The following is a 16097-nucleotide window of genomic DNA, read 5'->3' as shown; positions in this document are numbered from 1 at the left end:
GGACATGTGTGTCCAAATACACACAGTACACATTTATATAATTTTCTAGGTGCCACGTGTGTGTTCTTAGAGACACACAAATACACACACAGGAGCATATTTACACTCTGTGGGTAGACGTGTACTTTGCAGAAACTGCACACAAACAGCTGGAGTCCTTCACTTTGAGCATGAAAGGGGTCAGTGACCACCTGCATTAGTGTCCAGGGAAAGAGAATGAATGTCACCGCTGAGGGCACAGGACTGGTTTGATGCATCTTCCTCTGTGAAGAACTAAATTTGCCGGGCAGTGACACCCTGCAACACAGGGCTTGTTGCATGGTCCAATTTCATTCCAGTTGTCACATGTTTTGACACATCCTGGACCACAGGTATCATAAACTGCACCGTGTTTACATTGGGTTGCTAAAAGGAATTAAAAGGAACAAAATATGAATATTACACAGAGCTCCACAAGGAAATTTGCTTATCTGTTTGCTTAGTTTCTACTGCAAATATAAAAAAGCACATTTTGGCATGATGATTATCTAGAGGAAAAAATTACTTGTAAAACTATTCCACTGTATTACACAATAAATATAAAAGTAGCAAAATTCCTTATCAAATGCTATCAAGTCCACAGCAGTATTGAATTCTTTTATAATTTTAACAAAGGTAATGGTATATAAAGCTTTGCAAAGGTTTCTATCTATAGGCAGACATACACTTCATATTAAAGGATTAACACTGTTTATTTACTACAATGACTTTTATCAAAGATTTCTGAACCATATACAAGGACAGACAGTTATCAGTTCCACTCCTACAGAAAGAAGAAGAGAAAAGAGAGTCATTCACCCCACTAGAATTTCTGATCCTATGATTATACATTCTGTATTTCACATTGCAGCAAACTGAATTAATGTTCTTAATCCAGAAGAACCATTTCTAAAACAAAAAAAAAACAAAAACCAAAACAAAACAAAATTAAAAATCAATTGTATCCATGCTTTGTCCTGTTCTACCAAGGGATCACTGACAGTGAGGATTTTTGTATTTAATGATTCCAGTATCTATTCATTACTTTATGTAGCTGACAGTTCAATGCATTTTCAACATAAAATGAAGGCTCAGCTAAAAGCATTATAACTGCTCCAGATCAATATTAAAACTCTCAGCATTTTATATCCTGCCTTCTTAGTATGGAGAATAATACACAGTTCGATAGCAAATAAAAGCCTCTTATTCTTTTTAACAGTTGTGCTGATGGCAAAAACAAGGACTGATAAAATACTTCATAGATAGTAACGGACTCTCAAGCATGCAGAATCATTTCATGCTATTTTCAGAGAGGTGATTGTATTAGGAAGATTTTTTCAACTTTGAAAGAGACTGAATGTCAAGATTTTTTGCGTGATAATTTTGTTATGGACAAAAACCAGTTTTGTTATGAGAATAGGCCTAGAGTGTCATTACAGTACTGTTATCATCCATAAAGAGAACACAGAAATAAATGGATTAAATATATATGAGTGTATCAAAGAGAATTTATGATGCCTTATTGCTAAGACATCATAAATTTAAGGGGTTCCTTTTCACCACTAAAGGATCTTCAAAACAGCATCAGCTTCTTTCAAGTTTTATTTCTTGTATATTTTATGGAATTTATGCGCACACAATTCTCAGGACACAGATATTAATAAACAAACAGAAGACTGTAAAAATAAATTATAGAGGAAAAATTACCCCGGTGTTACAGAGAACTAAATGGGTATTAGATATCAGGGAGAAAAAAAAACAACTTTATATCTTTATGCATAAGAAAGCACCAAGAGCAATCTACCTAAAACTCTGTGAGACATCATTAATTGAACATTGTTTCAGAATAGACTGGAAACCAATATCTGTCAGCTATGTTCAAGATAGGCTCATTCTGTTTGTGAGCATAGATCTTTTGAGAATATTTTACCAACTTTACATTTCTGTCTTGCTCTGCATGATAACTTCCATGTATACTTAAGAAGGAACAAACAAAAGGAAAAACTAAAAAAAAATTAATGAAATAGGAAATTTAGAAGATGGAGAAAAACATGCAAGAAATATTAAGCATAGAATAAAATGTTAGATTCCCAGGAAAGTATCTAAGTTTCATAACTTACATAGTGTGTAAAGAATAGAGATTGAATCTTTGTGAGAGGGGAAACAAAAGTGTACAGATCTCCACAGAGCTTTGCAAACAATGTATTAACTGACTAGAAAAGTAGATCATGATGTTCAAGGACAGTTGGTGATTGTCGATACACAATGTGAATTATCTTACAGGAGCTGTTTATTAGAAGCTTTTATCCTTTCTCTCTGAAAATGAGCTTCCCTGTGTAAGATCTCTAATTGACCAACCAAAAACAAACATTAGACTTCAGCACATGTGGTTTCCATATAGAAAGGAATATGAGCTTCAGTTCTAAGGCTACATAGGTTTCAACCCACAAAGCTTTAGTGCAGTAATAGCTGACCCGTTCCTTCCACCTGAGCTCTGTTTCATTCCTCAGGTAGTAGGTTTAAGAAAAATTGGCTATGGGCTCCTTTCCACTTTCTCATCTCTGCCCCAGAGCAAATGAGAACTTATTACAGCCTGCCCTCGACAGCCATGACATCTGTAAGTACGCCCCATTCTGCTTTACCACACATGGATGTGGGATGTCAAAACACCTCCTTATCGTTCAGCCAATGTCATGCAGAAGATAAAATTACTATTTTCTGCTGTAGGCAGCCCATAATGAAATTATTAACATGATGTTGAGGGAAAAATCAGAAAAGTACAGTGGCTGCTGTTTAAGTTCCCTTAAATTGGCTTTTATTGTTGAGTGATTCAGTTATTAAGATGTGGTGTGATTGATCCAGAGCATTCCACTTCATCAACAGTTTAAAATACAAAAGTAAAGATATTTTTCAGAAGGCTTCCCAGGAATTGCTGAAGCTACTCAGTACCATATAAACATGGAAAACAGAAGTGGTGTCTTTTCACCCATCTTTTAAGACAAATTCCTCTTTTAAAGAATTGAGCTCTGTTACTAATAACTTCCTTAGTACAGTAGCAAAAAAAAAAAATCAAAAAACCCAATCCCAATGTACGAAAGTTACTAATAATACTGTATTTTGAAACATTACCAGTCCCAACAGGATTTTTCCACTCTTCTTCTAGAGCATGTGTTTGGCATGACAGATGTGAGCTTCCTCAGACCACTTTCTGAGATAGAAGGATAAAGCCAGCTCCAGTCCAGAAGCCATATAGTCACATAAATGCAGCACTGTGACTGAGCTAATAAACCCAGCCTAATAAGGCTACAGTTTGCAGACTAGACCTGGTTTAGTCCAGCCACTTTTCACAGAGGAGACTTCTGCACCTGTCTTTGTAGACATGGCCATAATTATTTAGGAGGAACTCTTATTCCCCAACACAAAAGCCAAAATATATAGCATAACTGCTGAAGGATTCCCTTGGTTGATGATATCTGGTAAATCTGATTTCACTAATAAGTTCTGAACTGATATTTGAGCACCAATGAATTTTATGACTTCTTCTGTCAGTGTTACACAGTTTGGAGGTCTTCTATAAGACTTCCAAACGGCATTTCACTCACAGTGCTTGCAGTTTACAAAATGTCCTTCTAACAGAGCTAAAGGTGGTAGATCTGGACACTGACCTTCCCACGATACACTCCTGTTAATGTTTTCAACAACTATCCACTACAAAGCCAGAATAGCCCTCCTGATAAATTTACACAGGGAATGAAGCAGTTAAAGGAAAGCAACATATGGCAGGGAAAAAGAGTGACACATGCCAGAAAATTCTTCATCAGAAAAGAGATCCAAAGGAGGAGTCAAAATGAGATATACACTTATCTCCCTCCAGGTATCACTTTTTCTTATTTCTTCTTTCCCTCATGCTGGCTTTCCTGGTTTTTAATTTCTCCTTCAAAAAACATATTTTTCCTATGCCCTTGGACCTAACAAGTCCAACTCCACACTACTTTCCATGGCAACCCATATCCTTTTTCTAACCCTTTCAGTTCCCATGTGGATCTTGCCAACCTTTTCCTACCACTAACCATTTTCCTTACTCGTTATCTTCCACTTTTCACTCCTCCAGTTAAATGACAGCTGACATTCTCTTTTAATGTCATAGGACAGCAAACCTTGAGCAGCAATGTTCTGCAGAATAATGTAGAGGAGAATAAGCTATTGCACTGGGGGAGAGAGAAGAGCAAGGAACAGGATAGGCAATTCAGTCTCCTGAGCATCCTATTTCATTGGTCCTCCAGACACCACAAGTTTCCTGAAGATCATAAAGATGAGCTAAGTCCACAGCAGTTAGGGTACATCAACTGGCAACCACACAAGATCTGGTTTTAAAACACACAGAAGTATAATTAAAACCTGATTTTACTAATAAGTATACTGCATTTTCATTAGAATACAACTCTCTCAAGTATCCTGCCAGCTGTGAAATGTCAAGCAGGAAATGAGCCATAGAATGCTAAAGTTTCATCACAGAAATGTTGTTTCCCAGCTATGAACTTTTATCTCTAATTGGGACACAGTAATTGCAACTGCTTGTTTTGGAGAGAAAGAAAGTCAGTTAAAGATTAAAATCTTGATGCTGGCCACTGTTACCATATGGAAAGCAGTGAATGCACTTAAATTTAATGCTTACTGTATTATTTACTTAGAAGATGGTGCTACTTATCTGATATTGGATACTTAAATAAGTGTTTTGAGGGTACTTAGCCTTATATGGCTTACCTGTATTTTCTGCTTAAAAAGATTTCCCCTTTCCCTCTAGAAGAGTTAAAAAAATAATTATAATTTAAAAACTTCTTTCATTAGCTTAAATGGAGACTATGTGTTTAAATCCTTTCATAATGTTCTCTCAATGACTGTTTTTGCCTCAGGAAATTTTCTTCTCTTTGGCAAGATGCCAGAAAAAATATTGTGAAATGAAGCCTCAATTAGCTAAGTCGTGATATGTCAACACTTGTATAAACTCCTTAAGGCAGGGGCTGCGAGCAAGGAGTTTTTATTCTTTTTACAGCATCTGCAATACTGAGGACTCAGTCTGAAGTGCTTTGGAAAAAAATATCACAATGATTGCTTCAGGCGCTGCATGGATCTGCTACCAGATCAATAGATTAAAATTATATACATTACTAGTGCTGTCTAAGACCACACACTTGAATAGGGTTTTCACTTAGTGACACCCTGTTTGGATTGTCCTGCTGCTTTGTAAGAAAAAAAGTGAACCTTTTGGGAACAGTCAACAGTCAATCAGACATAATTTGCTCTGTCACTCACCCATCCCTGCTAAAATGCCTTCAACAGAAAAGGAAACTGAAGTTGTGAGAGTAGATCCTGAACCACACACAATGACCAAAATGGACCTCTCCTCCTCTCATAGCTAGTTGGTTTTTTTTCAGATACTGTTAATTGCTTTACATAAATATGAATATGTTTCCAGGCAAACCAATGCAATTATAGAGTGTCCTAAATTATTGAGACCATCATCAGGGAAAATACTAACTTGCAATACTGCATTTTAGTTCAAGTGCCCATAGCCACAGGCCACTGCTTCTCATGGAAGCAATTACTCACAATTAGTTGCAATTAATGCAGTCCGAATCAATCATATGACAGGTATGGACCAGGTGCAATAATTAATGTGGGTTTGCATTTCAGTATTTCCACTAAATAAAATACATTAAATACAAATACATCAAATAAAATACTAAATACATTTGCTCCTCTTTCCTTTTTGAACCTACTGCAATTATATGTGCATGTTGTCCCCAGAAATATAACTATGTTTTGACAGGTGGTCAAAGGAGTTTAAACTTTTTCTGTAATCAACAGTTTACATATCCTGAAAGAAAAACTTCCAAGAACTTCCAAGCTGGTACAATTCCTGTATCATTTTTTATCCTACTCCACCAGTAAAAGGATAGTATGATCGTAGCCTATTAGTCTGTGCAACAGCTTACAAAGAAGCAGTCCCAAAATGCTTACCTGCGCAGTTCTGCTCCGGCACCCACTGGACTTTCAGCCCTTCCCTCTGACAGGCTCGGGCATACGCCAGGAATGACTCACAGTAGCAGTTTTTATGGATTGGACACTCACACATGTCTGTCACACAGGACCTGCAGAACAAAGCCCCAAAACAAATAAGAAACAAATGCTTTGGCAGACATCTGTCTGAGATTCTGAGTTGTTCCCTCTCCAGTCACATGGCATTCAATGCCACAGCAACTTGTGCTAATTGGAAAGAAAATGAAAGGCATCCCTGTGGTTACATCCAAAGGACTCATCTCCTTTTTGCTGTGCTGCTTTAATGCAAAGAAGCCTCCAGAACACCAGGGAACCACACAGAAACAGGGAGCTGAGAAGACCCAAGAAATGTCAGGTAGAGAAGACTGAGACCACAATGGAGGAAGGCAAACTTCATTTTTGCAATGATTTTGTGTCAACATAAGATAAAAACTTTTTATTCCTAGAAAGTAATAATTTAATAATTTTACCAACAATTGTAACAGTAGTGCTAAGAGTATAAATTCTGTAGGCAATGAACACATGTCCCTCCATGCAAGAGATGATGCCTTCTCTCCAGGTTACCTCCAGACTCTTCCTGCTTCCAAGGTGCAAAAACAGCTATATGCCTGTTTTCTCAGCAGCATCACTACTAAGTGCCAGACTTTAAGGTACTCCAAAGGAACGGGGTTGGTGCAGCATAACTGAACAGTTTCATGCTGAGAAATCTTTTGGGTACAGTTCATACTGCCCAGTCTCTTCTTCCATTGGATTCTTATGTGGAAGTACAACAATGACAGAGAGCAAAGCTGCCAACATGGCCCTGTGAGAAACTGCTACTGTGGATATCACCATTATATTTCAAGTTAGCTCATTCAGAACATGTGCCTGTTTGACAGAGACCTAAAATATAACTGGCAAGAGCCAAGAGATTTGCAGTTGGTGGCTTCTCCATATGCAAAATACTTAGACATTTCTGAACGTGTAGCAATGTGAAGTCAGAAATGCTGAGTATCTACTGCTCTCAACAGAAACATTAAAAGGCAGGGACAAGGTATAGGGAAGGCATATTCTGAAAATCCCGCCCTCAATTCCTCTGCTTTCCACTGAAGGTGCTCTGTGCATGGACCTTGGGTGTCAATGATCAAGGCCCCCCTGCTCCATGCATGTTCAGGGGCTTTCCCATTTCTGAGAGGACAAAGGCACAAATCCACTTGTAATGATGAAGGGCTGAAATGAAACATGTTCTCTTCGTGTTAGTTGCTCTTCCTGTGGACCACAATATGAATTGTCTCCAGGAAAAGGATAGATATAGGCTTAGTTTCCCAGAAACTTTTTCCACAGAAGAAGAAGTAATAGCTTAGAAACAGTGCAAAAACCTCAGCCAGAGTAATCAGGAGCCCTAATGCCCATATGTTGCTCTAGAGTAATTGAGAACCCTTGGTGGAATTGGATCTGGTGGGTGGGAGCAAGGGTGTGACTTTACATGCAGATACAGGAGATTTTAACCTAAAACCATGGATCATATAGGGACAAGTAAGGGCATGTCCAGAAATGTTCCTAGTTCTCATTTGTGATTGGACCTTTGCCTTCAGGTATGCCTATATATTGTTAAGTTGGCCACTCCCACAGGTTGTGGTTGTGTGCCTGCAAGTAGTGCAGATATTTGTTATTTTTGTTAAATTAAAAGCCTTTATGTTTTGAGGCCAATCCATTGTTCCTGTCTCTCTATATTTATGCCACAGATTTCCCAGCTGGCCCAATCCTGTTATAGACACCAAAGGGTGGTTATAACCCTTTATTCAAAACTAGGAGAAAGGACTAGTAATCCCTTGAACACAGACAAGGCGGTTTCTGTAAGTCCAGCAGTGCCCCTTAAAGAGGAGCATTTCCCCATGCCAAAGTCACCAGCTGTTTCAGTTTTCTGAGTGTTCTCCTTGACATTTTCATGAGTTTTAAAAAATTTACTCTCAGTGGACCCTCAGTATGAAATTACCTAAAAAATCACTGTGACAAATAAGTAACACAAGTGCTAATGTAAAAAGGTTGGTTACCTGTCCTTGATTCACTGATAATTATGAGCTGTGAAAAAACAGAATTGCTTTGGATCAAATATATAAGATGTTTGTATTTACAGACCAGTTCCTTTCACTGGCAATATCTTTCTAGGGACAATGCAATTTTATTTAACTTTAGTCTTGCGGTAGGTCCCTTTACATCTTTTCCAGTAACAGATGTTGCTGTATGTATATCACAGCTGATAGGCAAGGAATAGATTAGCACAAAATATGATAATAGATTAGCACAAGATCTTTGGGGTGATTTGATGTACTAGCTGATAAAAGACCTTGTATAAACACAAAGGGTCACCTTTTTACTGACACAGTAGATAACTTCACAGTGTTTCCTTTGGCCACAACATCTCTTTGTGATCTCTTCTTAGTATCTCTGCAGGAGGCCCTGCTCTATATAACCCATGGAATTTAAGAGATGCATGTCTCATTTGTACAGTGAAGTAGATGCTTGCTTGCTACTGAAACAAATAATTATCACAAAGAAAGTCTGTATATAATCTCTGTATATAGTTGATTATCAAGGTACCATTTTATCATGTTTTTTTCTGTACCAGCTCCCTTCACAAAACACATTTCACTGCTCTCCACTAGGATTTAGTCATTATTGATGTCCATGGTGTTAGGGATGCTTACCAGTTTTAGCTTGGCTATATGCTCACCAACTTCCTTGACTAAGAACTAATAAAACCTTAAATCTGAGGTACTTCCTCTGCATTTTAGAGCATACTTTTTTTTTTTTACCATTACTTGGAGAGAGATGTCACCTCTTGCACTGAGACAATGAACCTACAGCTACCTCAGGTGCTTGCATCAGAAAGACACAAGACTAGGAAAAGTCCTGGCTCACCTTCAGTCACCCAAGTTTTTTAATAGCTAACAGGTACATGGCAAGGCTAGCCCAGACCCTGGCAAAGCCTAGGCATAGTCTGAGGGATTAGGGAAGGGAGGGCACAGTTCCCAGTCTACAGGAGGGCAGCCATGCTCTTTGAGAGCACAGAGCTTAGCTCCTATATTCGTGTGAACAATGCCAGCCATTAACCCTTGGCATTGACATGCTCCAGAGTGAAACATGTGAGCTTTGGCTGGGAAGGTAGCATGCCTTGTGAAACACAAGAAACTGCTGATTCATTACATACTGAATTGCTTATGTAATTTTTATTTTCATAAAGTATTTAATCCTGATGACAGCTACTGGGGTCAAGCCCTAGGTTTAGCTGAGGAGCCATAGTCAAATTGCAACAGTTTTATTAATGAATTACAATTTCTAACTATTTGTAGATTTAATTAAATTAATTAATGTTAAATAAAAAATGAGAGTAAAGAAACTTATATCCACAACTGCCAAGCCTAGTGAATAAAAATAAAACCTCCTTTAATTTCCTAATGTAAGGGCAGTTTTGAGCAAGGGCATAGAAGTAAAAGATGTCCATTCTCTGGAGGCTGGCTCTGAGGATGACCTGCCAATGGCCCATGGCCAAGCTTTGACTTTCGGTCTGTATCTGTATTTTTGTCAAAAGTTGTTTACTTTTTGCACTTAATTACATTTCTCACATTTATTATTGCTACAGTTGTTAAAGAGCTATTATGGGATGATTAACCAAGCAAATTGAAAAACTGATTGTTCTGTGCTAATCGTTTCCCCTTGCAAAAACGTTCAGTATGCCCATAGCATTTATTTTTTTTTATCCTCTCCAGTGATACATTTCAGAAATTATTCTCTGCTTCCCCAGAGTCTGCCTTCTTATCATTCTTCCTTTGAATCTTTGATAAAGAGATTTGGTGACACTAACTGCATGTACGCACATCTTATCTGTACTCTAATCTGACTGGTCTGCTCAAACAACAAAAAAATACATTTCAGTAAAATTTTGGAATTATGTCAATAATGAAGGTCTACTGACAATTTACTGTACTGCACAGTAATGGAGACTTTGTATCTTGTGGGGTGACTTTACCAGGAACAAAGCATTTGCAAAAATGAAGTAAAAACATATTAGAAACTTAAACATCAAAATATTACAGTGAGACAGAAATAATCCCAGAAGAAGAATACAGCACAAGTTACTTATAAATGAAGCTATGGAAATGCAAACAAGATACTTCAGGCAACCTTAGTTCTGCTCCTAGAGATGCAATGATATTGTGGTCCAAAAGAAAATTACATTTATTTTAAGAACGTATTTACATTTAGAAAAAGAAAAACATTTGGATGTGACCATGCACTTTATATGTCATCCCAGCTCCAAATAAGCACTGGAACACAGCCAACCTCTAAGCCCTCGACTGGCACCAAGTGCTTCAGTGTGATCCCTTTTGACGCTGTCTGCGGCTGCCTGCAGGGTATGTGTCAGAGATGGCGTTAATTGGATGTGTATAATCACAAACTGTTGCAAGGGGAAATCCAGGAAAGTGAAGGCATCCGGCAACAGTGGGACACACCCTTGAAGGAGACATACACACACTCTGCTGTCACCTCTTCAAAGTAAACTGGATGACTACACTCCTTCAGCAACAGCCCTTTTCATACTAAACCGTGGAAAGTCTCCAAGCCCTACAAAGGGTGAAGAACACACTCCTGTGCTACATGCAGTATTTAAAAAAAAAAAAAAATCACAGCAATGAAGCCTACAGCCTTAGTCTGTGCCGTATGGGATTGAAATTTCAGATGTTCACTTGCTGCACATCAGCAGTTCATTTTCCTCTGCAGTACACATGAATCCAAACCCAGAATCAACCATTTTAGGAGGGGCTTAATTTCCCCCCCACATTTCACAATAGGATACAGTGCATTTTTCAAAAATTTTGGTACCTTTGAGTTGTTCCACACAGATGGAAAACAATAACATCTTCCTATTTCCATCAGTAGGTCTCAAGAGATTTTTACAAAAGCAATTAGAGGTTGTACATCTCTACATAAATTTTATGTATATGAAGAAGCAACAGGTCGTGACGGGATTTGTCCTCTAAACTTGGAATAAGCTGTACATTTGCAAACTTCAAAGCCTGAAGAGTCATCTGCCTAGAGAGGAAGATTAATTTCCAGCCCCACCATCCTGTGAGACATGATTTCTTGGAATAACTTTTTATTGGGTAAGCCAAATTTTGGTACAAGCTTGGCCTAATTTTAGGAAAAATTAAAGCCTCTGTCAGTAGTTAAGTGCTATGAGAAAGTTTGTTTGGGTTGTTTTTTCAACAAAGTTCAATGGCTTGCACTTATTTCTGGCCTCAGAGAGAAAAGACATTTCACAAGGTAAGAAGATGAGAAGATGAGCCATTTTCCAATACATAATGGGAAGTCTCATGCTGTTGCTATGGCAAACTTGTCTGCATGTGCATGTTTAAACTTTCTGAAGCACTGAAATATAGTATGTAGAGCTGGAGACTTTTAATGGCTTTGAGGCTTGAGATCAAAGGCCTGAGATCATTCTTTCTTTCTTTCTCAGAGTTTACTAATATTAATGCAAAACCAGCAAGTATCTCAAAGAAAGTAATTTTGGAGGCTGCTGAAAACACAGAAATTTTTACATCTATTGAGTATTCATTCAAAGCACTTGATTGGGTGTTGAGGGTTAGTTCTCTCCCTTTTTCCCTCTGTGGAATTTTCCCCATTGTCATGCTAAGATACCTGTTGACTGGGCCCTGGTGACAAGGGGGAGGGGACGGGAGGGAAGAGTGAAACCCCGCGAGATTCAAACAGCCAGAAGAGGAAGCGGAAGGCTGGGCCTCGGCCCATTTTCCCCTGCGGAGTTCGGACGAGAAGGACGATCGCCGTCTGTGTCCCATCCCAGCGTCGGGAAACCACTATCAGACCCTGCCCGGCTGTCTTCTCGCTGTGAACTACCACCATCCAGCACTCTGCTGAGTATCAGGACCGACACCGCGAGCGGAGGGCTCTCTCTCCATCTCTCCCCCTGGAACAGCGCTGCCATCACCCCCAGCCCTCCTGCAGCTCTGCGGGACCCGCCCGCCCCCAGCACCAGGAACTGCAGCTCAGGGAAAAGGTGCCTGCAGCCAAAAAACACTGGGACTGAGTTACTGTTCTGTTTGTGGGTAATTTCATAGCTGTTGTTGTTCTTGTTTGTCGTGCTAGATATACTAGTAAAGAACTGTTATTCCTACCCCCATATCTTTGCCTGAGAGCTCTCTTAATTCCAAAATTATAATAATCGGAAGAATCACAATTTTTTCAGTCCAAGGGGAAGCTTCTGCTTTCCTTGGCAAACACCTGCCCTTCAAACCAGGACAGATTTTGGCCACCCAACGTGAGGCACGAGGGCATTGAGAGAAAAGGGTGAAAAAGGAATAACAGTTCTTGAGTTACCTCAGTTTTGTGTTAGGTGGCATCATGTTGTCCAGCTTACCGTGGTTTGGGCTCCATGTGGCCACAGCTTTATCTCTCCCATTTGCAATCCCTTACTTGAACATGGGCCCTATAACTCAGGCTGCTGTACCTATTATCCAGTTCCTTTTGTGGGCTGATAACGTGAGAAATTCATGGATTTTTAACTTCCTCTGGAAGGTGGGCACATGGATTCGGAGCTATCACACTCTATATGTTTTTGGGGCTACTTTATTAGTGGTACATACTGTGAGGATATGACACCAGGAAAAATTTTGTCCCAACCCCTTACACAGTTTTTTGGGTCTGCTCCACCAGCTTTTGAGGGGTTCAAATCTCTTCTAAGCAGTAATGATATCATACAGTGGCTGACATTGCTAATAGGCCTTGTAAACCTGTTCTATTTAACATTCCGAGATGAGGGGAGATTGACTTGGATGACAACCCTGATACGTCCCCCAAGGAATAGGGATCCTGTCCCAGAGCCTGGCTCTGCCCCAGAGACTAAGGATTCTGCCCCAGAGCCTGACCCTTACCCTGCCCCTGCCCCAGAGACTAAGGATTCTGCCCCAGAGACTAAGGATTCTGTCCCAGAGCCTGCCCCTGCCCCAGAGACTAAGGATTCTGCCCTAGAGACTAAGGATTCTGCCCCAGAGGTTAAGGATGTTGCCCCTGAGCCTGATTCTGCCCCAGAGCTCACCTCAGAAAGGAACCATCCAGAGTGGGTGGGGTTTCTAGTGAAGGAGATGGGCCAAATGCTGAAGGAGTACCTTTCCCCAGCTCTTGAGAAACTCTCCCCCTGCCTTAAAGAGGGAGAACCTGATGGTGCAGCAGTGGAACCCACAAATGTTACATCTCTCCAGGCTCCAGCTGAACTCAAGGGCACTCACAGCCAGCAGCAGTTGCCCCTGTGGAAACTAGAAAGTCTAAGGTGAAAACGAAGCACCTAGATAATACTGATCAGAAAGCAGGGCCCTCACAACCAGCAGGGGAGCCAGAGGTTGAGATTGTCACAGAGTCCCTGTCATACGAGAGTCTCCGTAATTGCGTAAAGATGTTGTACGAATGGGCTGTGAGGCTTTTACATCGTGGTTACTGAGGGTCTGGGACCTTATGGGTACAGGTGTGCAGCTGGATGGTACTGAGGCAAGGAATTTGGGACCCCTGACCCAGGACTCAGGTGTGGATCACATATTCGTAAGGGAACCAGGCCCCCTTTCCCTCTGGGAGCGGCTTTTAATGAGTGTAAGAGAGAGGTTTGTCCATAGAGAGAGAATGCAGGAGCACCACCATAGAATGCGCTGGAAGACCGCTGAGGAGGGGATCCAACAGCTGAGAGAAGTCGCAATACTGGAGGTACTCTTTGGGAGGGGTGGACAACATGACAATGACCCCGACAAGGTCAGGTGCACAGGGCAGATGTTGTGGAATCTGGCACACCTGGGGCCATCTCAATACACCACATTCATTGCAGCCATTAATGCTGACACCAACCACGAGACAGTGGGTTCTGTTGCCGATAAGCTCAGAAATTTTGAGAGTATAATGAATGGCCCAATGCAGGCTCAGGTCTCTGCCGTGATTAGGGAACTCAGAGAGGAGTTCAAAGAGGAGATAAGAGGGGTGAGGGAGGAGATGAGGAAGGTCAATGCAGCACCAGTGCGAGCCACAGATCCCAGAGTTAGAGCCCAGCGTCCCCCAGCTAGAGAGAGAGGATACATCCCATGAGCTGACCTGTGGTTCTTTCCACGTGACCATGGGGAAGACATGAGGAGGTGGGATGGGAAACCCACTTCTGCCCTGGCAGCATGGGTGCGTCAACTCAAGGAGGGAAACACTAACCAAAAGAGCTCCACTAAAGTGAAGGTAGCCTCAACTTCCCATAACCAAGATGCAGGGTATTACAAAAGGGAGGATGATTTGTCAGATCCTCTTGAGGGAACCTCCAACATGTATGCCCAGGAAGGAAATAATAACCAGTGCTAGAGGGGCCCTGCCTCTAGCCAGGGAGAGGCACGGGAAAACCGGGACTTTTGGGTGTTGTGGATCTGATGGCCTGGCACATCAGAGCCACAAAAACATAGGGCATTAGTTGACACTGGTTCACAGGTCACCCTAATACCATCAGAACATGTGGGGGAGGAGCCTGTTTCTATTGCTGGGGTGACAGGGGGATCACAGGAATTGACTTTGCTGGAGGCTGAGGTGAGCCTGACTGGGAAAGAGTGGCAGAAGCATCCAATTGTGACTGGCCCAGAGGCACCGTGTATTCTAGGCATAGACTTCCTCAGGAATGGCTATTACAAAGACCCAAAGGGACTCAGGTGGGCTTTTGGAATAGCTGCTGTAGAGGCGGAAAACATTAAGCAATTGAACACCTTGCTTGGACTGTCAGAGAACCCATCTGTAGTGGGACTCCTGAAAGTGAAGGAGCAGCAAGTGCCAATTGCCACCTCCACAGTGCACCACAGGCAGTACAGGACAAATCGAGATGCCGTGATCCCCATCCACAAGATGATCCGTGAGCTGGAGGGCCAAGGGGTGGTCAGCAAAACCCACTCACCCTTCAACAGCCCCATCTGGCCTGTGCGCAAGTCTGACGGAGAATGGAGATTGACTGTGGACTATCGTGCATTGAATGAAGTGACTCCACCGCTGAGCGCTGCCGTGCCGGACATGCTGGAACTCCAGTACGAGCTGGAGTCCAAGGCAGCAAAGTGGCACACCACCATTGACATTGCCAATGCATTTTTCTCCATTCCTCTGGCAGCAGAGTGCAGGCCTCAGTTTGCTTTCACCTGGAGGGGCGTGCAGTACACCTTGAACCGACTGCCCCAGGGGTGGAAACACAGCCCCACCATCTGCCATGGACTGATCCAGGCTGCACTGGAAAAGGGTGAAGCTCCAGAACATCTGCAATACATTGATGACATCATTGTGTGGGGGAACACAGCAATGGAAGTCTTTGAGAAAGGAGAAAAGATCATCCAGATTCTGCTGGGAGCCGGTTTTGCCATCAAGAGGAGCAAAGTCAAAGGTCCTGCCCGAGAGATCCAGTTCCTGGGAGTAAAGTGGCAAGACGGGCAGCGCCAAATCCCCACTGAGGTCATCAATAAGATCACCGCCATGTCTCCACCAACCAACAAGAAGGAAACACAAGCTTTCCTAGGTGCCATAGGCTTTTGGAGAATGCACATTCCTGAGTACAGCCAGATCGTGAGCCCTCTCTACCTGGTCACCTGGAAGAAGAATGAATTCCACTGGGGCCCTGAGCAGCAGCAAGCCTTTGCCCAGATCAAGCAAGAGATCACTCATGCTGTAGCCCTCGGCACAGTCAGGACGGGACCAGAGGTGAAGAATGTGCTCTACTCTGCAGTCGGGAACAAGGGCTTGTCCTGGAGCCTTTGGCAGAAGGTACCTGGTGAGACCCGAGGCCGACCTCTGGGATTCTGGAGCCGAAGTTACAGAGGGTCTGAAGCCAACTACACCCCAACAGAGAAGGAGATCTTGGCTGCTTATGAAGGAGTTCAAGCTGCCTCAGAGGTGATTGGCACAGAAGCACAGCTCCTCCTGGCACCCCGACTACCAGTGCGGGGGTGGATGTTTAAAGGGAAGGTCCCCTCTAC

The 16097-nt window shown here is 41.8% G+C and overlaps 1 protein-coding gene across 1 annotated transcript in view; it reads right to left on the bottom strand.

Moving 5' to 3' along the window:
• Positions 1 to 223: 223 nt before the first annotated feature.
• The window catches only part of BMPER (BMP binding endothelial regulator), a 149741-nt gene continuing 133867 nt past the window's right edge, over positions 224 to 16097 (bottom strand). Inside the window, exons 14-15 of the mRNA XM_062497214.1 lie at positions 6040 to 6170; positions 224 to 405 (exon numbers count right to left, since the gene is read on the bottom strand). Of these exons, the coding sequence (XP_062353198.1) occupies positions 224 to 405; positions 6040 to 6170 (313 nt within the window). The remainder of the gene's footprint in view (positions 406 to 6039; positions 6171 to 16097) is intronic.

Source organism: Cinclus cinclus, chromosome 1 (assembly GCF_963662255.1).
Source record: "Cinclus cinclus chromosome 1, bCinCin1.1, whole genome shotgun sequence".
Lineage (NCBI taxonomy): Eukaryota > Metazoa > Chordata > Aves > Passeriformes > Cinclidae > Cinclus > Cinclus cinclus.
Note: the sequence above shows the minus strand (reverse complement) of the source record. Positions and strands in the feature narration are given on the sequence as shown.